Source organism: Clarias gariepinus, chromosome 3 (genome assembly GCF_024256425.1).
Source record: "Clarias gariepinus isolate MV-2021 ecotype Netherlands chromosome 3, CGAR_prim_01v2, whole genome shotgun sequence".
NCBI lineage: Eukaryota > Metazoa > Chordata > Actinopteri > Siluriformes > Clariidae > Clarias > Clarias gariepinus.
In genome coordinates this window covers 35106021-35132500 of record NC_071102.1, presented here as the reverse complement: position 1 = coordinate 35132500, position 26480 = coordinate 35106021, and the positions used below count along the sequence as shown (strand labels likewise).

The following is a 26480-nucleotide window of genomic DNA, read 5'->3' as shown; positions in this document are numbered from 1 at the left end:
CTAAATACAAATTACAGGAGCATCACATGCTTGAAAAGCTATTATTTCATGCAATTTTGACAAGGTGGCAAAAATTTTGTCCAGTCTTTTTTTGAGTCCTGTGTGAATTTTTATCAAGTTTGACTAAAAAAAGTTTGACTTTTTTTTTTTTTTTTTTTGGTTGTTCCAGTGCAAACAAAAACAATAAGCATGTGAATACCAAAACCTTTCCAATTGGAACAGTTTTCTGAAAAAAGTGTTGCGTTTTCTAACAGAATTGCAAAGAGGTCCATTGATGTGGTACCACACGGATCCGCGCTGTGATGCCTCTTGTGTGTGTGTGTGTGTGTGTGTGTGTGTGTTTTTAATTTTTTTTAACGTAGGCCTATTCACCGTGTGAGACAGTTTTTCTGCAGTGCACGTGCGACCGTCAGTACACCCATCTTATTCTTTTTATGGCAGAGAGCTTCAGCTGCATTACTGCATAACTACCTCTTAGTATACCTTTCTTATTGTACCGCTCCTGTTTATTCTGCTAGCGCAAGAGGGAACTGTTCGCCACTAATTAATCAATCACGGATGGCAGATGGAAAAATATTTTAAAAGTATCAGCAAATCTACTTGGGCGGGCGTCAGTATATTTGGGCGGCCCACCCACATACTCTCTGTGTGGGAAACGAGTCATTTGAGAGCTGACGGAGTCGACTCTTGTTAATGAGCTGATTCAAATAGTTTGACTCGAAAAAACTGTCAACTCAAAAATCTTTCCGTTTTAAAGCTATGAAAACTCATAAGAAGTGACAAAGATATGATTATGACATTACACATTTTTAATAAAATTTTAATATAGTTAAGTATTCTGTTACATTATTACTTCTTTTCTCTTTCATAACGGTGTGAAGTTTTAGGTTTCATGCTCAGTCCAAACCCCCACAGCGTTGTCCCGTTGCTAACGCTAATACGCTGGGCTTTGGGAATCTCTGTGAAGCCTAATGATATCATCAGAGCCTGATGTAATCATCTCCTGCATAGTGATACTAATCAGATCGAGATTTACACTGAAGTCACTAAACCACACAAGTGCAGTTGCTGTCATTCTGAATGTATTTAGACGTTTTCGCGTCACAAGGAGCGTATTTTCAAGCGGTGAGGTTCTGATTCTCTGATGTTTAATAATGTAAACGGGATCCTAAGACTCGGACTTCATTTTAATAACTTGCACAATAACTTCAGTCACAATCTTAGTTTCGCTTAGCTTAAAAGCTTTAGCGTACCCCCCACCAATTCGGATACTATTGTGTATGTGCGGATATACACATTATTGTCCAATATTGTTAAGAACTTTAAATTCACGCCAAAATACAATGAAAAAAAAAACTGTAAAAAAAAATTAAATAAAATAAAAATTAAAAATAAAAATTGGTTTGTAAAAATTTTAATCCAAATCCAGTGATCCCAGTTTCCAACATTTCCAGTTAAGTATGAATCCAGTTTTATGGATTTCCAGAGCCCTATGTTTCTTGTTTATTCTTTGCCCAATTTAGCATGTTCACAATTCCCATCATTTCTAGTTCCCTATGTTTCCAGTTTAATATGTAAACGGTTCCTTCTTCTTGTTTTTCCAGTGCCCTATGTGTGCCCATATTCGAATATACTTTTTCAGTTTCCTACAAATTCTAATTCTCTTAATTCATATTTCTCCATGTCCCTAGTTTAATGCATCCTCAGTTCTCTGTGCTCACAGTTCTCTGTAGTTCCAGTGCCTTGTGTTTCCCATTTCTTACATTCCCAGTTTTTGTTTGATTTTCCCTTATATTCCCAATTCTATATATTCCTAGTTCTCTGTATTTCCAGTGCCTTGTCTTTGTTCTAACTTGCGTTCCAAGTTTCCTCTAATTTTTTATTCTTACTATTTACGATTACCAACCTTCCCAGATTGCTGCATTCCCAGTTTAATATGTCCTCTATTCTGTGTTCCTTATTCTCGGTATTTCCAATGCCCTGTGTCTCCGATTTCTATTCACCAGGATTCTGTTATTCTTAGTTTCCTATGTTTAACAGTTTAATATAAACCCATGGATCTATAATTTCCATTTGTCTGTAATTTTAGTCCCCTGTGTTTTCCTCAACCATTTTTTTCTCTGCAGTTCCCTATACTCCCAATTCTCTGTTGAAATTTTTTTTCCAGTTTAGTATATTCCAAATTCTCTGTATTTTCCAATTTACTCCCCCCCCCCCCATTTCTTACTTTCCCAGTTTCCTACAATTCCCATCATTCCCAGTTCAGCATGTACTCAGTTCTGTATGTTTATACTTCTGTAGTTCCAGTGTCCTGTGATTTCCATCCTTGCATGCTTTTGTTTAAAGTGTCATATATTTCCAATTCCCAATTTTCCAAATTCCCAGTAAGCCTGGTTTTGTATATGCACGTGTATATAGCCCCTGTTTAATGTGTACATATTCCATGTTCCCAATTAATACAGTTTTCTGTGTTCTCAGTTCCTTGTGTAAGCACACACTATGTTTTGAGAATATGCTAATGCGTAGTTTTCCAGAAATCCGTTAATCTCATTCTTTATTTCAAAATTCTAAATTGCCAAAACTTTCTTGGGACGTTTGTTCCGTCCTTTAAGCTTTCCTAATTGTCTCTCATGGTTTCAGCCTTTGTAAATTTGGGAATAAGCCGAGTTGGATGGAAAGCCTTGAACAATGTGGAGTTATTTGTGACTCGAAGCAGTGGAAGTGGAAACGCGAGGTTAGCGGGCACTCGGTCAATAGCAGGAACTTCCCTGTTTTTAGGGCAGGAAGTGTTGTGATTGAGCCGACATTAGGGATCCTGGAGTTACTTCCTTTCTGTGTGTGTGTGTGTGTGTGTGTGTGTGTGTGCAGTTGCACACTGCATGCAGTTACACACTGTATCCAGCAGGTGAGGACAGAGGACATGGCAGGAGAGGAAACACAGACCACAAGCCTCAGTTCCTCTCCCAGCTCCAGTGTTGCTCATCACTGCAGCCGTTAAACCAAGGGCATGACATTTTTTCAGCTTTAGCACAAAATATCTGTCGAAGAAGCAGAAACAAGTTAACAGCTTTGTGTTTTTATTTAGAGTTGTTCATTTTGTTAATGAATCTTTGTTTGGATTGTGGACAGATAATCTCTCATCTTCTAAAATTACAGGGACAGTCGCTTTAAGTTTACTTCGTTTTAATGTTCCCAGTTCTCAATGTTTACAATTCTTTTATTTCCCAGTTGTCTATATTCTTAATTACTTATGCCCCAGTTCCCCATTTTCACCAGTTTATTTCGTTCCCAGTTCTCGGTGTTCCCAATTGTACATTTTCTCAATCAATGTACTTTTTATCCAGTTCTTTGTCTTCCCACTTTGCCATATTCACACTTCCAGTGGTCCATATATTCCCAGTACTCTACATTTCCAGTTCCCAGTACTCTAACTTCCTTATATAATTTTTTTTTTTTATTCCATTTTTCCAAATTTCCAGTTCCATCTATTCCCACTTCCCTTTATTCCCTGTTTCCTTTGTTCCCAGAGCTGTACATTCCCAGTTCCTTATGTTCCCTTTGTTCCCAGTGCCCTACATTCCCAGGCAGCGTGGGTATTCTAGTGCGGCGGCCTCAGCAGAGAGCCGGGGCTGTGTGACTCATCCCATTAACGGCTCTCTGGCTGCTTTCAGGCGGAGGCGAAGCTGCTCCACCTCCTCACTACACGACGAGCCTCGCTCACGCCTCTCACTCTGACTTCAACAGAGTCGAGATCCTGATGGAGGAGTGCAGCCGTCTCCTGTCTCTGATCCAGAACAGAAGAACAGACGTGCGTGATACCCGCTGCTGCTACTGCAGTACACACAGGGAATTCCACCTGACCCCAGAACAAATGTGAGAACTGAGTGATGATGTTCAGAGCGATGGTGTGCGCCAGTGAGGTTCCTCATCAGATATAACATTAAACCTACTGACAGGTGACGTGAATAACGTTGACCTCAGTACAGTGACACCTTATAGAGTGCTTGAAGTTGATGTGTTGAAAGCAGGAAAAATGGACAAGTATAAGGATTTGAGTGACAAGTCCATCCAGTGATGTCTAGATGATTGGGTTAGAGTGTCTCCAAAACCGGAAAAGTGTTCTACTTTCCTTGGTTAGCATGTGTAATGTACATAGCAACTGTACCAATGGGTGGGCGGAGCCTGCGATCAGTCAGTTATCACCGCCGTTCTTTCCGTCCCGTCATTCTCGTATCGTTTTCTAGTTTATTTCTTAGAATAAACGTTACAGTTTTTTTCCCGAAAAATAATCCGTTAATCTGAACATCTCCTCTTTTCTTTTGTCTTATTTTATTTCTCTTTATTTTTTACAGTGTGTGATCATCACAGTCACTCTCCTCAGATCGGCAGTCATGGCTGACAGCGAGGACCCGCTCTAGAAGAACCGTCTTCTAGAAGCTTGTGGAAACACACACACACACACACACACACACACACATTTACACACACATACAGTAACACACAATCCCTCTGGAGAGCACCCTAATCTGCGTGAGAACGAACGTGTGCATCCAGAGGGGAACGTGAGGGCATGAATTCATCCGGCACTCCAGGTGAGGCTCTTTCCGCTGCTGGTCTCAGCTCAGTTTTGCTCACACACTGCTCACACACCGCTCAAACTGTGCTTTAAATGTTTTTTTAAAAATTCAAGTTGAGTGGTGGAAAATTTAAACAAGAAGGATCCCATAGTTGCACCCTGGTGCACGCCACAGTGCTGACGGCATGGGAGAACCCGTGTGTAGGTCTTTAACCTGTTAATGTAGTAATCGAAGTAAATCAGCAGGGTTACAGCAATCATAAACTTTTTAACAATAAGTCAACTAAGAGCACCTTAATGAAGTCACGTTCCTGACTATTAACTTTAACGTCTTTTTCCTCAAGTGTTTCCTTAACAAATTTGTAGATCTTGTTCCTGTGTGCACTTCGCCGTTATTTATATATAAAGTTTCAGCTTCAGCACACACAAGTCTCATCATCAATTTAGTTTATACAATAATGCATTCATGTCGTCATGACCGTTCTGCAACGTAGGAGCGTAGGAAACTTGCCTATAAAATATAGCATTCTAAAATATATTTTATAATCATAAAGGTGTTTGATTCTAAAATATCTCAACACAACCTATGTGTTGTTACAGCGGTGTTAAAATATCTTGGCGCGCGACCTTTCGCCGTTTCTGAATCACTTGTTCATTCGTCCACTGCGCGCGCACACAAGCACACACACTCCTTCATTCCTTTCCTCCCTTCTCTGAGGTTTATAATTAGAAGTGGTGACGGCCGTGCAGACCTTTACTAACCTCTCGTCCCTCGGCTGATGTCGGTGAATGTCACAGTTTGCCGTGGCAACCCCGCGCTTCACTCCTCCACTGCCCTGAGGGCCGGGTGCTCATTGGACCACTCGGCCCGCCTGACACCACTCAGGGTATTTGTGTGTGTAGGTGTACGTGAGAGTGAGAATGCATCGGTGTATGATGTTTCGCCTGCATAAAACATCAGGATTGTGCGCGAGACCCGCTGAATAATTATCGGCACTGTTAGGTCAAAACAAATATGTTTGTGGATATTGTAAATTTATTCCAACCAAAAGTATGCTTTTATTTTCTTAAACAAAACCCACTGCATCACAATTGTTGGCACCCTTGTAGTAACATCTACTCTTCAGTATTTAGTCCAGTGCACTGTGAAGTTCTGGATTCCGATTGGTCAGAAGGAGGAGGGAGGGGTGTGTGAAGACAAGAAGAAAATCTTGGGCAAATCCCACAAAGTATTATAAGCTTCCTCCAGTCTGAACAGGGTAAAATATGGCAGGAGTCAGTTTTAAAAATCAAGTGTGCTCTGCTTATTGGCATATTTATTAATGATTCCATCCATCCATCTAGGAACCTCTTTAGTTTAACTCAGGACCGTGGAAGCCAATGGCGACTATTTTATTTATTTCCAATTTGTACGACCCTGGTGGGACCTCTAATTCAAATTTACACACTATAGGCAATTTGTAATGCCAATCAGCCTAATCTGCATGTTTTTGGACCATGGGAGATAACCAGAGAACCCACAAGAACATGCAAACTTCATGCACACAGACCCGACATGGGAATCAAACTCTGGACCTGGAGGTGCAAGGTGACACGCGTTTAATTAATGACAGTGTTGCTCATTAATGATTGATTGACGTTTAATAATGTTAAAAGTGTCGGTGGTCCCAGGATGCTTTGTTTAGCAGTTTTTACAGTCGCTAAATGTATATAATTGTACTGCAAAAAGTATTGGCCTTGCTTAATCATCACTCCCTAATGCACTGTATGCCTTTGTATTGCTGTACCATCAGAGTTTCCCTTATGAGAACTCATAACCCCCTAACCTGTTCCAGCATGACCATGATCTTGTGCGCAAAGCGAGATCTGTGAGAAGCTCCATTGTGTGTGTGAAGGTTATAGTGGAAGATCTTGAGTGTCCTGCACAGAGCCCTGGCTGAACTCACCTGCGCTGAACTGGAACTGGAGCCTACTCGACGTCCAGCTACAACACGAGCGCTCGAGCTTGCTAATGCTCTTGTAAAGTGTGTGAATGAACAGAAAAAAATCATCAAAGCCACGCTCCACAATCTAGTCTTTTCATATGAGTAGAGTGGAGCAAATCGTAACAGGAAAGAGGGAATAGATGTGCGATAGTCAGGGTGCAAATACTTTCTGGTTGAGAACGGTGTCGGTTGTGTAGCATTCAGAGCACTCGTGTGTAAAGCTAAGCCGGGAGTGAATTTTTAGAGTGAACAAGCCAAAGCCTTCCTGCAGCGAGCGGGAACGAGAAACGAGGATCGGAATAAAAATGGGATAAACTGTGAGTGACGGATGTGTTTGCAGGAGCGGTTTCTTTAGAGCGCGGCAGGGAGCCCGGCTTCTCCTTCCAGGTTTCCGTCATTATGTGCCTGTGTTAATATTTGAAACGCGGAAATAAATAAGTAAAAGTGTGTGTGTGTGTGTTATCTGCCCAAGCAGAGCGATGCAGCTGGTTCTGTGCGGCGGATGACTCATCGCCCTGCTCTGTTTGAGAAAAAAGAATCACTATGCTTCCTCTGTGTGTGTGTTGTGTGTGTCGTCTAAGCACGTAAATCCAGTTCTTCTGTCTATGCCTTGATATGAGTCATCACATGATTAAAAAGCGTGCATGTGATGAGGATGGTATTTAACACATGGCTTGTTCCCATGCAGTAAGACGTGGAGACGGTGTTGGAGATAAATATCAGAGGGGGTGGGGGGTGATGGTGAAGTTCACATCACGCAGCCAGATGACGCCTTCACTTCCTTTTTTTGACGCATTCGGTAAAGACACACTTTATTTCTAGATCTGATCCTACATGCTAATTGATTTTCATGAACCTGAGAACTGCTGCGGTGTAATGATTTGGGTTTCACTGAAGCCCCTGTTCAGCGTGTGTGTGTAAGTCTAGTGGAAGGTGCCACGTCGCCTGTTGCCTTGCACCTCCAGGTCTTGGGTTTGATTCCCACGTCAGATCTGTGTGCATGGAGTGCACGGTCTAGTGGAAGAGGCGTCGCCTGTGTGTTTGTGTGTGTGTTTGAGGGTCAGGTCTAGTGAAAGAGGTGTGGCCTGCGTGTGTGAGGGTCAGTTCCAGAGAAGAAGGCGTGGTCTATAGGTGTATAAGGGGCAGTTCCAGTAATGGAGTGTGTGTGTGTGTGGGTAAGTTCCAGTGTAGGAGGAATGACCTTTGTGTGTGTGTGTGTGTGTGTGTGTGTGTGTGTGTGTGTGTGTGTGTGTGTTGAACTGCATCTTATTTTCTTTTTTCCTTGTCCTTTATATGTGGGCTTCTTTCATGCTAATGAGCTAATTAACCTCGGCTAACCAGGAGAACTCTCAGTGCAGTTTCTCTTCAGAAATCAATAAGAAACAGAGAAATTAATTAGCAGATCTTCTTCCTTACACACTGCGTGCATGACAATAACGAGGATAATGAATACTACTTTTTACTTCTCTGGCCAAATTAAAGCAGTGTGTTCGTTCCTCTGAGAAAAGCAGTCCAAGTTATTCTGAGTGGGTGAGCGCACACACACACACACACACACACACACACACACACACACACACACACACGCTAGTGACGTCCTTTTTTTTTTTTTTTTTTTGCTGTTTGTTGCCTTGTGTTTGTCTCCCTGTAGAACGATGGCGCATGAAGCGTTGGGTTTAATCCAGAGATCAGTGACGCAGGAATGTGTAGTGTATTTAAACATCTTTCTGCACTTTATGTTTTAAAATCGTTCAGTATATCTAAGAGCTTCAGCGCTTGTCTCAAGAAGGCTTTTCGACTGGGATCAGTGTTCCTTCCTTTCTTCCATCCATCCATTTTTCTTCCACTTAGCAGCAGTCTGTGGGGGCAGCAGTGTTGCCCAGACCTCCCTTTCCTTAGCCACTTTCTCCAGCCCCTTTACAGGGATATCCAGATGCTCCTGGGCCAGACCAGACATAAACTCTCTCCATGTAGTCTTCGCTCTGTCCTGGGGTCTTTTGCATGCTGCACATACTTGAAACAGTTTAGGAGGCATTTTAGACCAATGCCCCAAACCGTATCATCTGAATGTCTGATTTCCAAAGCTGAGCCTAACCACTCTGTGAAAGTTGTTCACCTTCACCTCTGTATCTGCAGTCCTTTTTTTTAATTTTTATTTTTTAGTTTTTTTCCATTTTCTCCCTAATTTAGTCATGGCCAATTCCTCCCCGTCATTAGGGGGCTCCTACATTAAGGCTACTACTACCATTCAGCTGGGAGGGCGAAGACTATCACGTCATGCGACGTCAGCCGACCGCATCTTTTCAAACTGCTTAGTTAGGGGCGGAGTAACACACTCGGAGGAACGCGCTAGCCGCTCCTTCCGCGTGCGCGAGCTCACAGACGCCCCTGATTGGCTGTAGAGCCGTGACTAATGTGGAAGCGCAAGTACCTCTCATCCCTCCCCCCTGAGAGAGCTCGGCCAATCAGCTCTCTCTGTGCCTCCGGCTGTGAGAGGAAAACAGCATCACCCGGGGTTCAAACCAGCGATCTCCGCATGATAGGGCGAGCACTTTACCACTGCGCCACTCGGAGGCCGTATCTGCAGTCCTTTGATGAAATTGAGGATTTCTGAATGTTTTAATAGAATAAAGTGTTTGGAACCTTCTGAGTGATTATAGGCGTTTCTTGACCTTGTAACCTATCAGATTATGGTCCCTTCTAATGAGAATAAAAAAATACCAGGAACTCTCTGAAAGTCCTGGAGTTAATACCGTTCCCAAATTGCCCGTAGTGTGTGAATGTTGATCGGAGGTCCTACCACAGTCATGCAAAATGGGAATAAATACGGTGGTCAGAATGGGGCCTCCACAGTCGCTAGTTGGACTACACAGGTTCCTAGAAGGTGTCCAGGAACCTTGTGAGAAAATAAAAAAAGTCTCAAAACCATCTGAGTAAACAAGTCTAAAATCTTTAGAAAAAGAGTACAGGAACTTCCAGAGGGAAAAAAAATCTAGGAGGTTTTGAAGTGATAAACTCCAAGAACCTTCTGTGGAAATAAAGAGCCCACAGAGGAACTGTTTGAGGAAATAGAGTCCAAGAACTTTCTAAGGAAGTGAAGAGTCTAGGAATTTAGTGTGGAGATAGTGGATTTCTGAGCTTTATGAGAAGGTAAATAGTGCAGGATCCTTTAGGGAAGATGAAGTGTTTGGGGAAACTTCTAAGAAAATGGAGTGCTCCATGATCTTCTGTGGAAATAAAGAGACGTGGTGTACCACGTGTCCTGTTTCTATAGAGACCTTTAAGAGCTGTACCTGTGGATAGTGTGTGTGTGTGTGTGAGAGAGAGAGAGAGAGAGAGAGCGAGAGAGTGTGTGTAACGGCAGTTTGTTTGGTTTTAAATAAACCTTGATAAAGCAGACGCTGCCCCTCCCCCTCCTCCCTCCTGCCAAATTTACCTCAGATCACGTCAGGAAGCCTGAAAGGGAGAACTGCCTGTAAATAACTGTGTGTGTGTGTGTGTGTGTTTGTGGAGGCTGTGAGAAGGAGTGTGTGTCTCTTGGACCCAAACTCTCGGCTCGTTAATGCTGGAGAAAAAGCGTTACTCAGGGATTAATAAAACTCCAGGACCACACTGATTAGTCTGATCACAATCAAGTGCAGCAGGTGTGTGTGTGTGTGTGTGTGTGTGTGTGTGTGTGTGAAATCAGAGGAATATGTAATGACTGTGATCAAAATAGCCCCTTTCTCTTTTGCACCTTTTATATTTTGTTTACTTTTTCATGGTTGGTGTTGCTCATCCTTTTCTGTTTTTCTTTCTGATTATCTTTCTCGTTCATTTTCTCTTTCCCTTTCTCACTCTTTTTGAATCTTGTTTTTGCGTCTTCCTATTTCTGTCTTTTTGACCCTTTCGCGTTTTTCTGTCATCGTCTATCCCTATTTCCTTTTGTTGTCTCTTTTGACGTTTTTCCTTTTTCCTTGTTCTCTCTCTCCATCTATGTATCTTTCTGTTTCTCTTTCTGTCCGTCTTTCTCATTCGTTCTCTTTTTCAATTTATGTCTTGCTCTATTTTTTGCATTTTTTTCTATTTGTCCTTTTGTCTTTTTGCCTTTTTTGTCTTTGTCTATCTCTCTTTTTCCATCTCTTTCAGACCTGTTTTGCCTTCTTCTGTCTCTCTCTGTCTATCTCTTTGCCTGTCCAACACTGTCTTTCTCTCTGTTTTTTCCTTCGCTTATTGTCCTTTAAAATTTCTTCTTTTGTCTTTCTTCCTGCCCCTCTTCATATTTCGTTCTCTTGATCTATTCTCTTTTTGTCTCATTCCCTTTCTTTCTTTCTTTCTTTCTTTCTTTCTTCTTTCTTTTTTCTCGTTTGTGATGTGACTTCTGACAGATATTTAGTCCACTTGAAGAGCTTGAGGTACAGATTTCATCTTTAATCATCAGGAGTTAAGTGGAGCTCAGGGTCAGAGGTTCAATTCAGTTACATTTGTATAGCGCATTTATCAATGGTCATTGTCTCAAAGCAGCTTTTTCAAAATCAAAAGAAAATTATGGAAATGTGTACGAAATGTGTGAGAATATATGTAGATTGTTCCTGATGAGCAAGCCGAGGGCGACGATGGCAAAGAAAATCTCTGAAATGGCATTGAAAGAAACCTTGAGAGGAACCAGACACAACAGGAAACCCATCCTCATTTGGATGATGACAGATAGCAGGAATTGTATTGCAGTCATACTGTGTTAGAAAGCTGGAAGTTCAATATAACAGAAGATATTAGGTTAATATCGAATCCAGTTAAGTATGGTCACAGTCACAATGTATGAGGTAAATGTATATTTAGTGCAGAGTGCAAGCAGGGACTACGGCAGGACTAACTACGACCGCATAACTAAAAGGGAGAGCCAGAAGGAAACACAGACATGAGGGCTCCCTGAGATATAAAGCAATCCATCAACAAACTGAGGAGTGATCAATGAGAGTGGGGAAGACAGCATCTAAACATACCAGTTCAGATAGTTCAGTCCCACCAGTTCATAATATTCTATGTCCATGAGTCCTCCAGATCTGCTCCTTTGCCCAAGTTAAATCTAGTCACAGAAATGCTTGGCTAAATAAATACATAGCCTAGACTTAAACATTTGGACTGTGTCTGAGTTGCGAAAATTAATTGGGAGACTCATCCATAACTTTGGAGCCTTGTAAGAAAAAGCTCTGCCCTCTGCTGTAGTTTTTATAATACGTGGTACTGACAAGCAGCCTGCATCCTTTAATCGAAGTAGGAAACTAGCAGTATTTTGGAGCAGAAGTATAGCAGAGATGTGTCCTGTAGCCGGTGCAAACAGTAAGGTTTTACACACACACACACACACACACACACACACACACACACACACACACACTGATGCAGTGTTGTTTTGAACATTACCGTGTGTGTGTGCGCGTCTGTGTGTTTGCACATAGGCTCGGCCTTTGATCTTCGGCGGCTCTTGAGCCCGTTTTAACCGCGGTGGTCATGACAACGGCTGCTGCTAAGAATACAGCGGCGTGGAGGCCTGATTTAGACTCGCTTCTAGTTTTATCCTGTGTTTCAGCTGTCCTCTGGCACTGGCTGCTTGCACTTGCACTTTAAAAAAAAAAAAAAACAGAAGCCACGGAGACGTTTACTGCAAACACATGGCGTTGTTTGTGCTCTGAAACAACAAACAACAACAACAATGTGTTGCAAAAGTGTTTCCACATCATGCTTGTGAAAGTAAAACCTGAGAAAAGAAAAGGGACACAGAGTTACGGATTAAAACTTGGCGATATTTTTAATTATTAGCTACAGTATATGTCTAGAAGTCGCAGTCTTTTTATTGCAGCGTTTGCATTTTTTTCTGCAATCAGCAATTCCGCGAACAGCTTTACAGATGGACAGATGGAAGGTGATGAAACAATAAACTCTGCTTTTAGAATGAGAGTCAATGTTTAAGAAAAAAAGAAAATTACTTGCAGTACTGTTATAAAAGTTATAATTAACATAAGAAAAGACCGGGCGACAGATGCGGAAATGCAGGTGTTTAAGAAAATTAGAAGCGTCAATATATTTTTTTAAACTCACCTGAAATAGGACGCAAGTGTGTGTATTAAGAGATGGCTAATGAAATAATTTAATAAATAAAAATCCTAAAGAAATGTTTACATGTTCCTGACCTGTGCGTGTGTATGTTTATCAATATTGTGCGTTAAAAAGGCACAGACAGCTGCTTGGACGGTGAAAGCCCCCTGACCCCTGTGTGCGCCCGTGTGTGTGTGTGTGTGTGTGTGTGTATGTGTGTGTTACTGACCTCTGTGTTTGCAGTAGCCGAGCTGCTGACGCATGTTTAGCCGAGCTGCTGACGAATGTGTGACAGGCCAGCGCTCCTGCTCCGGGTGAACGATGATGACACCAGGCCTGCAGTGTGCGCACAAAAATAACACTGCAGCGATCCTCATTACACACGTCCAGTTGTGCATTCTGATTGGTTAGAAGGCGTTGATTAACGTTCTATCGCTGCAGCTCCGACAGTAGTGCAGGTGCACATCACAGTTGTGTCTGTCTTTCGCTCTCTGTTTTTTCTCACAGTTTCTCTTTCATTCTCGCGCTTCCTTTGACTGTTTTCATCTTTCTGTTTCTCTTTCTGTCTGCCTTTCTTATTCATTTTTTCTCACTTTCTGCCCCACTGTCTGTTGATTTCTCGTTCTTTTTTGTTGATCTTGATTTTTCTGTCTTCTTGACTTTTTTCGCTCTGCCTCTTTTCTCTCTTTTCCTCGTTTGCTGTCTCTACTTTTCTCACCCTTTCTCTTTCAGTCTCACTCTTCAGTTTTCTTTTTTTCTTTTTCATGCTGTCTTTTTTATCCCTCTCTTTCCCCGTCTTTCTTTTTCTGTCTCTTTCTGTTTCTTCTTCTATCTGTCTTTCTCTTTTTTCCATTTCTCTTTTAGGCTCGCTTTTCTTTTCTGTTTTTTTTTCTTACTCATTCTGTGTCTCCTTCTATTTCTCTCTTTACCCATCTTTTATTTTGGTCATTTCTGACTTTTCTTTGTTTATCTCTCTCTCTCTCTCTCTCTGTCTTTGTCTATCTCTCTGTCTTACTCTTTCTCAATTTCTCTTTCTATCTGTCTCTTTAAATCTCTCACAAAATCTTTCCTTCTTTCTTTTTCTGCTTTTTTATTCCTGATTACAGTTTTTTTTTTTTTTTTTTTTCTCTTGTTGGTTCTCTTCTGATCTTGATCCTGTTCTTTCTCTCTGTTTATTTTCGCTCTGTCTCATTTGTGATTTGAGTTTAAGCGTTATTTCGCAGGGTTATTTATATATGTTAATGCAACCGTTTGGGTACCTCCTTATCGTTTCCATAGCAACAGCTCATTCACAAGGATTAAACTTGTTTATGTAACGTTTAGGGAAGGAGTCTCCAGTGCCAGGGCGTAGCAACAGTTCGGAGCTGGGAACTTGTTTTCATAGACATTCCACATCATTATAAGTATATATTTTGCGTCATAATATGATGTCATAACAGCAAAAAAAGCTATAGTGCACTAGCAGTAATTGTGGAGGTCTTCTTTGTGTGTGTGTGTGTGTGTGTGTGTGTGTATACATGCGTGTGCGTTTTGTTTTCATTTTTAATTGCACTATATGATGGATTCCATCTTCTACTTCCATGTGAGAGATATCTCTCTCTCTCTCTCTCTCTCTCTCTCTCTTTCTCTCTGTCACACACAAAAACACACACATACAGATTTGCTCTTTGTTTATTTCACTCTTCCACTCACACTTCTCTCTCACTATCTTCTGCAATACCCCTTCCTCCTTTTTCATTCTTTCTCCCTCTGTCCCTCTCGTTATCTATCCTTTCTCTCTATCTCGGTCTTCTTTTCTTCTCTTTTTCACTCTCATCCTTCCCCTGTGTAAATCACTTCACTACCATCGTTTTCATTCTCTTTACCGCTTTTTCTCCGCATCTCGTTCTTTCTGTCTCTCAGTTTAGCTCGCTCTCTTCTCTTGTGCTATTTCTTTCTCTGTCTTTCTCTCTCTCTCCCTTGCTTCTCTTTTGCTTGCACTCTTTGACACACTCTCTCTCCTTGCTCTAACACTCTCTCTCTCTCTCTCTCTCTCTCTCTCTCTCTATCTGTCTCTCTCTTTTTCTCCTTTAACACTCTCTTGTTCTCCCCCCTTCTCGCTCCAGTCGAGCGTTCAGCTCCCGTCTCTATTTATATCCTAGTCCCTCCCCTCCCCTGTCGCTCGGCAGCTATTTCCAGCTCCGTGAAGCAGCCCAGTCTGTTTGTAAACGCCGCCGCTCCGCTCTCTCTCTTTCTCTCTCTCATCACTCTCTCTCTTCGCCTCTCTCTCTCTCTCTCACTTGCTACACACAGCAAGGGTAAGGCGTGGGCAGCAATCTGAATGACCAGAGGACAGGAAAACGGAGGGTGGTTTGGCTTGAGGCTGTGCGTTTGAACGACTCAACTGGTGTTTGATCGACTGGATCAGGACGACAGATCGACGCTTTACCCCCCCTCCTCTCTGGCTTTCTCTTGCTCTCGCTCTCTTACTCGTTCTCTCTGGAGGCATGCAGCCAGTCTCTGGAGTCCCGACGGACTGAACCAGAGACCTCTCCGGACACTTGACAGGATCGTACCAGACAGCGTGCAGATTCTTTGCTCTATCCTGACCGGTCGCGCGATCATGGGACTAGCGGACAAACCGAACGACTCTTTACTTTTTCAGCGTGCATTAACAGACTAAACAAGGGCACCGGCGTTTGGAAATCTGCCTTTTTCCCCCCCTCCTGAAGCATCGTCTCTTTATTTTTCCACACTCAAATGCTGAATTGGGTCTCGAACTTGTGCGCTACTCGTCCTCCCTCGGTTTGTGGGCGGTGCCGCTGCCCGGCATGCTCCTGAAGCCGACAGTGCCGGGGCTGTGCGCCATGTTGCAGACCATCTACGAGACTGAATCCTGTTTTTCTTCGGACAGCACGGCCGGCACCAACATGCCCAGTACGGGTGAGTGTCCGGGGCGGGGACTGAAGACCGCAGACAGGGAAAGGGATGAGAGAGAGAAAACAGACGGTAGAGTGAGCGAGGTGATGAATACAGAGATGCTTCACAGTTATGTTTTAGTCTTGCTCAGGTTTGCCTTTGAAGTTGTGCGTGTTGGTGTCTTGTTTGTCATATTGTTGCTTGTTTTGTTGTTGTTGTTGTTTTTCACACACGGATGAACAGAATGCTTGAATGCTGCCAGACGTTACTGCGATGTCTAGGACAAACTTTTTACTTCAAGCAATATTCCAGACACAAAACTATCTCGTAAAATTCTAATGATGTTCAGTAAAAGACACTTTTACATCCGTCATAATTTTACGACTACAGAACTCGTGACAAGCTACGCAGTTACCTCATGCAGTTGTTGGGATTTCTTAGCTAATTATTAACCAGTTATTAACCCGGGGGTGGCAGAGGAATCCATCAGGAATTTATTTTTTTGGGGGAGTACAAACAGGGAACACATTTTGTATCCGCCCCCAAAATGGTCATACTCCAAGGTGCGTCATCAGAACGGGGGTTTCCTGGTGTTCGAACTGGGGATCCTTTTGACGTTGTAGAGATGAGCGAGTCTGCACTGTAGGAAGCGAATGTGCGTATATCTACACACGTGTACTAGTGGTTAAGTTTTTTATTTTAACGCAACTTGTTTGATCATTACACCAAAAGCTGGTGTGTTTGTTATCCGGCTTTATGATTTACGACGTCGTAAGTTTGGATCAAAGCTGAGGGAGGTGAGATATAACCCTGAACCTGGAGACATTAGGGTGCTTGTTGTTTAATTTGCTTATGTGTTGTGGTTTCGGACGTTAATACGGGTGCCCTGATTTACTTGCTAAACGTAGCTCGGGCTGACGTTGTTTAGCGTGCAAATAGCCTGCAGAGGTCCATAAATAAACACACCTCCTGCAGGTAATCTTTACTTCATTCTTCTTGTTTTGTTGACGTTGATCCTTGTGTCGAATCGTCACGATTTTGTTCTAGTACACGTCCAGTTCTAGTTTCTGATTAGACAGATTGGACGACTTTACAATTGGACGACTTTACCTATTACTTCATCTTTTCTCTCTCTCTGTCTAGTTGTTGTCATTTCAAAATCGTGATTCTTTTAGACATTTTTTTTAAAAGCACCAACCTTGGCTTTTTTTTGGGACTGTGTGTGAACAGCATGGAACAAATTTAGAAATAATTCACATGACATTTTTCCAAACAATATTAGAGTATATACCTCACAGTGAGGTTTTCTTAATATGTTTTTTTAGTTAATTTAAGAAGGTATTAAATGATTAGAATTGTTAAATAGGAAGTAGACTACTACTCGGACACACCACTGATTTAGAAATGATGTGACTCGTATAGAAATTCACAGATTTTTTACATGACTTCACCAGGATGTTCACTAGATGTCATTTCATGACTTGCTTTAGGGTTGTACTGGCTTGTTCGATCACATTGTGGATAAAAAAAAAAACGAATCAGGTAGCAACGACTCCAATCTTTATGTCTAAATGCAATAAATCGCATTCATATTTATTAAGCCTAACAAGAGCAACTGAACAGAACTTAAAAGAAAAAGAAAAATTTAGGTTTCAGTGTCAAAAAAATGAAACGAGTCCTGAACATCGGGATAAAATCTAACTATCTTAAATTGCATTGCTAAGAGCTGGCAAATAGAAAGAAAGGCAGGTCAATCTATCCACGTAGTTAAGCATTGGCCAGAAGTGCAACTAGCAGCATTGTACAAGTTAAATATCTTGTATATTAACAATAAGTGAATAGCAATACTATGGATAGAGAATGTATGCAGTAGCTATTGAATAGATAACGGTAGGAATGTTGGTTTCCTCACTGTCGATTCAATCTATGTTGAGTTTTTATGATCATCCCGATTTGATAGTAATTTATTTTCAGTTTTTTCAGTATTTTTAATTTTCATATCTTGTTAAAATTTTAAACAAACGTGCTGAGCTGCCTGCGTATGTTTAAATAGCTTAGAGTGCACCACCTGTAGGATTACACAGAAACTGGAACATTTTACCACGCTAAGGCAAACGTATATTAACTAATAGTTGATTTTGGAGTCGATGTGACAATACATGAATCGCCACAAAAAAGAATCGCTATATGTTACCAAATCGTCTTTGTAACCAAATTACCCTGTGATGATAATAATAAAATTAAAAAAGTGTTAAATAGCACTGTGAATCCTAGCTATACTCAAAATTTGGGCATTGATATTTCCAGGTTGATTTGATTTAATGGCACTGTTGTTTGCCTAATTTGTCTCAAGCAGCTATATTTCTTACAGGTTTTAAAGTGTTAAAACTGTTAAAAAGTATCTAATAAAAACTAATCTGTTGTGTAACTTGTTCTGTCTGTTTGATTGTTTAAATGTCATGTCTCGTATGATGTGGTGATCTTTTTGCAATTTTTTTGCTTCACACTCTCGTGGCAGTTTTGCACCAACTATACCTAAGTTTCTTTAGTTTAACATTAGAAAATAATTAAAAACAATTTAGAAAGTCCGAATTAATTCAAATTGCTCTGTTACTTTAGTTGACCAACATAAGTACAATTGAATTGTTTATATTGGACAGTTCTAGTGTTAAATATATCGTGCCCAACCTTCTGAGAATGGTTCATTCGTGGTCACGCCTCTCTCACATCCTTCAGTGAGCTGATCTCAGCACCCGTAGATGCTTCAGTTTAGATCTTTCTACCTCCTCCCGTAGCATCCATGTGTCACCTGTTTAAGAAATACAAGCACTTCAAGGCGAAGACGCTTTGCTCTGGCTCCAATCCAAGACCAGATGTGGAACCACCACTGGATTTGGGTTGCATATCAGGAATACCTTGCTTGTGGTGATCAGTGCGTGAGTTTTATAAATACTGAATCTGAAAATGCTAATTAGATAGATTTTCTGAAAACATGATGGGAAGATGCATCTAATGCAGGTTAAACTCAGGCATCAGAAGTCTAGAGGATAAAGAAACTGATGAGAATGAAGATTTTCCTAAAATAGACAACTCAAGAGAGACCAAATATGAAGATAATTTTTTAAATTATTAATATTATCATTTTATTTTAACTCAGATTTTTTATTTATCTAAAATAAAAAAACATCCAAGGACTGAGCTGAAACCAGTCGTACCAGGCAACACGGTCACGTAACCGGCTATTTCAAAGCACCTCACTCAGCAGTGCTCATTCAGCCGTGAAGATTCTGCCCAAACTCACGCAACGGCGAGAGTTCAAACACCCAGGAATGAGCCAAGAGTTAAAAAGCGGTACACTGTATGGTCAAGAGCTAAAGTTTCACCAATTTCGTGTGTAAAGTGTGTAAATTATTGACCATTGTCATGGCAACTGTGCAAAATATTAGCCAGTTTGTCACACCTGGGATATTTTTAGGCTCTTCAACTAGAGAAGGTCATTCTAGATCAGACCAAACTCAAGTTAGGAATTGATAAATGAGGAATCAGACACCCTAAATTTTGACATTCTTCAGAAGGTGTTACGGATTTGTTTTGGTTCTGAATATGTGATGGGAATTTACTATTATTATTATTATTATTTTAATATGGATTTGTTACAGTTTTGAAACATCAGTGTAGTTTGGTCACTTTGGGTGTCCTAGCTCCAGGGTTCCATCCAGGGTTGTGACTTTTTCTAGATGTCCCTGAAGAGCCCGGTGTTGTTTGTGCCCGGGATCCACCATTGTTCAAAAGCACTAGGGCATTTTGTCTGACTGAGGAGCAACCACTGTACCTTTCCTGTTGAGATGATCCAGACGCTTTAAACAAACCTCTGAAATAATTAAATGATCTTTCTCTGAAAAAAGTCGTATCTTGGGTATCTAAGAAACGAGAACAGCCGATTAGATTGCAGCTTGTAAGATCCTGAAGAAGATCCTGTAAGATCATGATCTGTGTCTAGATCAGTGTGTAATAAGTATAAATGCCTTATGAGCTGTGGGCGAAGTTTAAGGCTTAGAGTAAGCAAGGATTAGCGCCTGTACACATGGGTGAATGTGTTGGTCTGGCCAAAGCAACTTTTTTTTTGTATAAAAATTTTTTTGAAATGGTAAAACGATGCCCTCTCTCTATATTCCTACAGGTGACGCGCTCTAAACTATTCACACCCTGGCAGCATCGCTATGGGAGATTGTTTAGCATTGTAACAAAATCTTAAAAAAAAAAAAAAAAAAAAGAATATTAAATCAGGATTTTTATAAATTGTAATGCGTTTTAAAGAATTGGAATTTAAAACCCGAGCCAGGTATCGCGATAATATCGTATTGGGAGGTCCCTTGTGATATCTATACCTATAATACAATAGCATTATTGTAATACAGTTTTAAATAATATTTTAGATTCTGGAATTTTGTTTTTTTAATATTACATTTTTATATTTTTTATAATGCTGTTACAAACTGACTTAAGGCATCTGATGTAATGTTAAAATAATTTTCCCAAAATTGTCGAAACAAATATAAAAATTGTCAAATGCTTATAAAAGTAATTTTCTATCAGTTACAATGTTTTAATAATAAATAATTTGTTTATAATTTTAATAATTCATGAATCTCAATAAAATTTAAAAAATGCCACTTTTTTGCTAGCAGTTTGTATCATCTACCCTTACCTCACGATAAACAACACTTACATCTTTTTATTATTTTTTTCAATATTTTATTGTATCATTAAGGTTTGGCAAGAAATAAGTTTTAACATGAATTATTTTTATAAAAGGCATAAAATAAAATGATGACCAGACATTCTTGTTCAACTTTAGTAGCTCGAAATGATTTATAAATCAGTTTTGGGAATATATTTCCAGCTCTCTGTGTACACATTCATTCCCGAGTGAGATTAACCGTGTGCTCGCTCTGACCGGGGTTTGGAGTCTCTTCGTGTGTGTGAAGCAGGAGATGAACAGACGACCCTGTGTTGGTAGTCAGGAGTGTAGCGCCGAGTTACCGGAATGAAGAAATTAGCATCCGTGACGTATAAATTTAGTGCGGCTGATCCAGGATCAGGTGCTGAGTGTGAGGCTAATCTCATTTTAGGATGTGTTAGAGTCTGTAAATAAGCCTCACTCAGCACAGGAAGTGTTTTAATTACACACACCGTCCGCTTATGTAACGCACAGATCTGCGCTGATCTTTATGGATTAGCTACGCTGGCCTGGTGACTGACCGCGGCATCGTTTCCACTCAGACCGCCAGCTTCAGCGTGATCAGACTGTTTGGGCAAAAAATTAATTTTTATTTGTAGTAGTAGTATAACTTATATTAAAAAAAAATATTTTAATTAAACCAAATTGTTGATGCCTTAGTGTTTTATCAGCTTGGCTGAAAACATTATTGAAGGTAAAGTCTGAAAAAAACACATCAGTACATTTTGTCATCCAAGGAGCTGTTTTTAATAAGTTCTTTCTTTCTATTCTTGATTAAAATTTTCATCTGCTCTATTAATATCCAGTAAAACAGGTTGATCTTGTGTATGATGTCACAGTGATGTCACTGCATGGTTTTTAAAACCCCTTTGAAAAACGCACTCAGGCTTCCTCACTTCCGCCACAGTTTGTTGCATTGATTGCTGTTTGTTTGTTTGTTTGTTTGTTTGTGTGCTTTATGAACAATCAATAAAAAGTTTGTATTTTCGGAATCTGAGAGCAGCACGTGCTGAGACTGGGCCAGTATGTAACACACATTCTGGTGTGTGTGTGTGTGTGTGTGTGTGTGTGTGTGTGTGTGTGTGTGTGTGTGTGTTATGAGGCCCTAGAACTAGAAACTGTTATTTGGGGACCTTCCCAAAGCACACCTGTGAAATCATGCAAAGGTTGTACCTCGACACGATTTTTAAAAATGAATATTTAGCAAAAAGCTCTTACTGAGGATGTCAAATGGTGTGTTCTTCAATAGGCGCTACAGCACTCACGTAAAACCCAACAGCAGCTACAAAGCGGCAATGACGAAACGCAAACACAGCATGTTAATGTACGGGGCAGGTCTCCTCATTAGCTAATCTCCTGATAAACCCCGTTACTCCTCGGTCTGATCGGATTAGTGATTTCCACCTGATGTTACTGTTGGCTTTCGGATTGTAACGTGATCCTGAGTGAGTTAAAAGCTGAAAGCCGAACTGGCTGGTGATGGAAACGCAGCCATGGAGACGTCTTTAACAGGACACTGTTGTTGTTTATACGATGAAGCTCTAAATGAAGAAGGTCTAAATTTAGCACCGCTGTTCTCACCCCGATGTTCCTGCTCTATTACTAGACACAAGGTGTGCTTTATCATTTTTTTTTTTTTTTTGGCCAAGTCCTCAGTGCCTGAACTACACATCATTTCGAACTCATGGTGGTGTTCTGATATGGTGTATTGGATTTCATTTTTTTAATGAATTAATTTTTTGGCCTTGTTGTCACTCTTAGTATTTGTTTATTTATTAAAAAAAAAAAACCTCTTATGGAGGTTTTGTTTCCTTAGGTTGCTTTTCTTTTAACTTTTCAAAATTTTGCAGGTTTCTGTCTATTTTAGTTTGTGATGTTGTTCATTGATTTATGTACAACTAACTTTTACTTCAGTCACTTTTCATGTCACTTTGTTTTGCTGGGATTTTTATGTTTAGTTTGTTTTATTTTAGGGAAGAACGTGATCTGCTTTCGCAGTTGTAATGTTGCCGCGTCCCCTGGTGCTAGGTGTCAGTGCTGCAGCCAGTTCCGAGGCGATTAACGTTCCTCTCGTGCTCTTCTCTGTAGTAACGACCCGCGTGTTAAAGGCAGGACATCAGTAACACAATGCCGCGACCCTGAATCCTCACGACAGATTTTATGTCTATGATCTATTAAGAGGAATTCTGAGGGTCTGATGGCCGTCCCCGTCGCCGGCGTTTCATAGAACGCCTTCTGTTTATAGCGCAGAGGCGGGGCTACAACTCCTGGACCTATTCTTGAGAAAAGCATAGATGTCCAGCAGTCTCAGTATTGTCCAAGACATACCCGTCCTTATTCCCATCTCAGTGTTCACGCAGATCACGTTTGTTTATTTATTTATTAATATATTTATTGAATCTACGTGAATCCCCCCCCCAATATTTTTAACTCACTTTTTATACCTTTTTTAAAACTATTTTTATCTATTTTTGTCAATTAAAATAATTTAAGTTACTTTAAATGTTCATTAAAATGTACAAAATGCACAAAAAAAACTAAATTAAAATTAATTTAATTTTAATTAACTTTTTAATTTTTGTTAGTTCTTGTCAAGAAATTCTTGTTAGCTCATTATGATAGTTTCAGACTTTTCATTTGTATGTTTTATTTAAAGTTTAATATATTTTTTTATTTTAATTATTTCTGAAACAGATTTTTATGAAAATTTTACAAAAAAAATCTTGTTTATATTTATTATTTAATTAATACATGTATTTATTTTATTTTTAAACCTACATCCAGTGATAAGGTTTTTCTTTGAAGTAAATTTTTTGATTTATATAATACATTTTTAGATGCAGGTTTATTTTTGTTTTATTTTATATAGATTTACAAGTTTCTTTTTTTTATTTTGATATTTAAAATGTATCTTTAGTACTTCTGTAGACAGAAGTGTTATGTCAATAAAATTCAGAATTCTTTAATTTATACCTGTTGTTAGTATTCTTGTACTATTAAGTGCTAGAATTTGTTCTTACAATTTTAAATACTATTTTAATCCGAGTTTTCGTCAAAAGTTGCATCATCTTACACACCAAGTTATAATCAGATCTGCTGATACACTTGTGATGTCATCATATGACCACCAGTAGTGCCATGTTTGTTTGTTAAATGAGTTTAGATATATGGGATGGGGTGGGGGAGGGGTTACAGAGGAAATCCTTTTTAACCTTTGGATGTGTGGGTTGAAAAGGCGCACATAGATACGTCTTTGTTCACATTATCTGGGTTTAAATACATCAGATTTGTGTGAACGGCGAGCATCAGTTGTATTTGTTGAGGTTCAGCCAGACGCCTTGCTTTAGCTGTTTTAGCAGCCGTTGCTAGCGCTGCTATAAAATCCTGATGATGTCATCAAGCGTTCTACACATGCGCCGTTTATATATATATATATGATCTAGGACCCGGTGACTCGGAACCGATCTAATAATCATCAGATTTGGCCGTTCAAACAGCTTAGTCAAAAAATACATTTGATCTATTTTCAAAAATTATCAAGATGTTATGTTAGTGAAGCCAAAAAGTGACTTTTAATAATAAATATCTACCGAACACTAAACCTGTGTTCTTAAAACTGTCGTTTAGATTTGATCGTTTCAGCTTTGTAAAGCAAACCCCTCTATTTCTCTGTGTGTGTAATGAGCCGGGATCAGACCTCCTCCTTCTCCTCCTCCTCCTCGTCTTTCCCTGGCCAGCTTTCTGAATTCCGCACCACACGTCGAAGTTTACCCAGAAAACAACATTCCAGCCGTGTGAGCGTTTGACGTCAATGCCGGTGCATTTATAGAACATATAAACAGTGGTGCGCTCTCAGCCTGCGGCTCGGCCACCGCGTTTCAGCGTCTTCATGTTTATGCTATTCCCTCGCTTTCTTCTTCTTCTCTCCTCCTCCTCCTCCTTCTTCTTCTTCTTCTTTTTACAAATCTGTGCATGAAAGGTGGAAGCAGGAGAGCCGTAGCCTGAAGGGAAAGTGCTCTAAATATTCTCCCTTTATGCCCCTTCTGGACACCACGTGTTGCTGAATGGGTCACTGTTCTGGAGGAGAAGCAGGGATATTATAGAATGTTGAGGGCAATTATGAGATGTGAGAGTTTTATGGTTCATGGCGTGGTTGTTCATGTAATTAGCATGAAAAAAATGATGAAACATGGTGGATAAAATGTACTTACGTGATCTTGCTTAGCCATACAGCACCATTAAAGGTTCCTTTATAGGTTCTCAAGTGAATGGTTGCTGACTTGGGTGAAACTTCAGGGCTGTACACTACACTATACATGATACACTATACACTACATGGTACACTATTCACTATACATTGCACTACTCTACACAAAACGTATGTATAAACTATACACTGCACTATACACTGTACACTACTCACTATTCCATACACTACACAATATTCATGATACATTACACTATACATGATGCACTATACTACACGGTACACTATACATTGCACTACACTACACAAAACATTACACATTCTACACTAAACACTATACACTACACTGTACACTAAACACCACGCACTGTACACTGTGCACTATATATGTACATTACTCACTATACACTACACTACACACTACTCATTATACACTATTCAATACATGGTACACTATAAACTACACACTACTCACTGTACATTGCACTATACACTGCTCAACACACTATACACTGTAAACTATGCACAATACACTACACTAAACAATATTCATAATGCATTACGCTATACATGATGCACTATACAATACACAATACTCATACATTACACTATACATAATAAACTAAACACTGTATATTACTCACTATGTATTGTACTCCACAATATACTTAACACACTATACATTGAACACTGTTCACTGCTCACTATACATTGTACACTACACAGTACTGGTTATTCACTACACAGTACTGGTTATTCACTACACTATACATGATGTACAGTATACACTGTACACTAATCACTATACACTATACAACACACTGTACATGATGCACTAGGCTACACTGCTCACTATACATTACATTACATTACACTACAATACACACTATCCACTACACAACACCCTAACTGTTCATAACATCGCTTTTATTCAACATTCTGATTTCAGTTTTGGTGCAGGTTAAACTTCAGACAGTGCTGGCTGGACAGACAAACATACATACATACAAACTGGTTTCAGGTCAGGAGGTGTAGGGGTTAACACTTTTGCCTTGCACCTCCAGCGTCCGGGTCCGATTCCCGGCCAGGTTCGATTCCCGTCTCTGTGTGCATGGAGTTTGCATGTTCTCCCTGTGCTTAGTGGGTTTCCTCTAGGTATTCTGGTTTCCTTTCACAGTCCAAAGACCTTCAGATTGGGTTAATTGGTGCTCCCAAATTGCCCGTAGTGTGAGAATATGTCCTGCGATGGATTGGCACCTCGTCCAGGGTGTACCCCGCCTCGCGCCCTAAGTCTCCTGGTATAGGCACCCACGCGTCCCTGAATACAAGATAAAGCGATGAGTAAGTGAGAGCGAGTGGTCTCAGGTCCCCCAATAAATGAAATGTAAAGAAATTATTAAAAAAGCGAGTTCTGACCAGTGTACAGTACAGACCAACCTTTCTTTTATTTATGTAAGTGAAGTTATATCTGTCGAGTTATCTGGGAATTTGCCCATCAACGTCTGGTTCAAACATTAGCCAACTACAGGGGACACACAGGGATCAACTCCGGTATCACTTTTTAATTCTTGTGTTTAACAGCTTAGCAGGTTGTACAAAAATTGTTCAAAATGGATTCAACTAGAGTGGTGCGTCCCTGAGAGGACCAGCAGCCGACGCACTTCCCCGTCTCACTTGTTACTGACTGCAACCTCTTGACTTGACACACATTATTTTATACACTGAACCTATACTGTTACCTCATAGTTACCTACTGAGGGTCACGGAATCTGCTTGTACGTTAAAGCCTGTACTTTTGCCCCACTAGTGACTGCGAGGTGATGCATACAGTGATGTCGTGTCACAGCTGTTCCTCGCCTACTGTCATATTTTAGCTTTACAATATTATATGTCTTTTATTTCTTATATTTCCTATCTTCTTTTATTATATTATTTATTGTTGTTGATATTGTTCCATTCTTTTCCCTCGCTTTGTTAAGACTTTATCCCGGGTTTCCA

General features: G+C 40.3%; 1 protein-coding gene across 5 annotated transcripts in view; it reads left to right on the top strand.

Moving 5' to 3' along the window:
- Positions 1-26480, top strand: part of hdac5 (histone deacetylase 5) — an 84474-nt gene that overhangs the window by 17174 nt on the left and 40820 nt on the right. For 2 of the 5 annotated variants that reach the window (XM_053492423.1, XM_053492420.1), the window contains exon 1: positions 14837-15558. In XM_053492423.1, the coding sequence (XP_053348398.1) occupies positions 15447-15558 (112 nt within the window). In that variant the 5' untranslated portion in view covers positions 14837-15446. Of the gene's footprint in view, positions 1-4352; positions 4593-14759; positions 15559-26480 lie in introns of those variants that run through there. The other 3 variants (XM_053492424.1, XM_053492422.1, XM_053492421.1) reach the window with 3 other exon arrangements.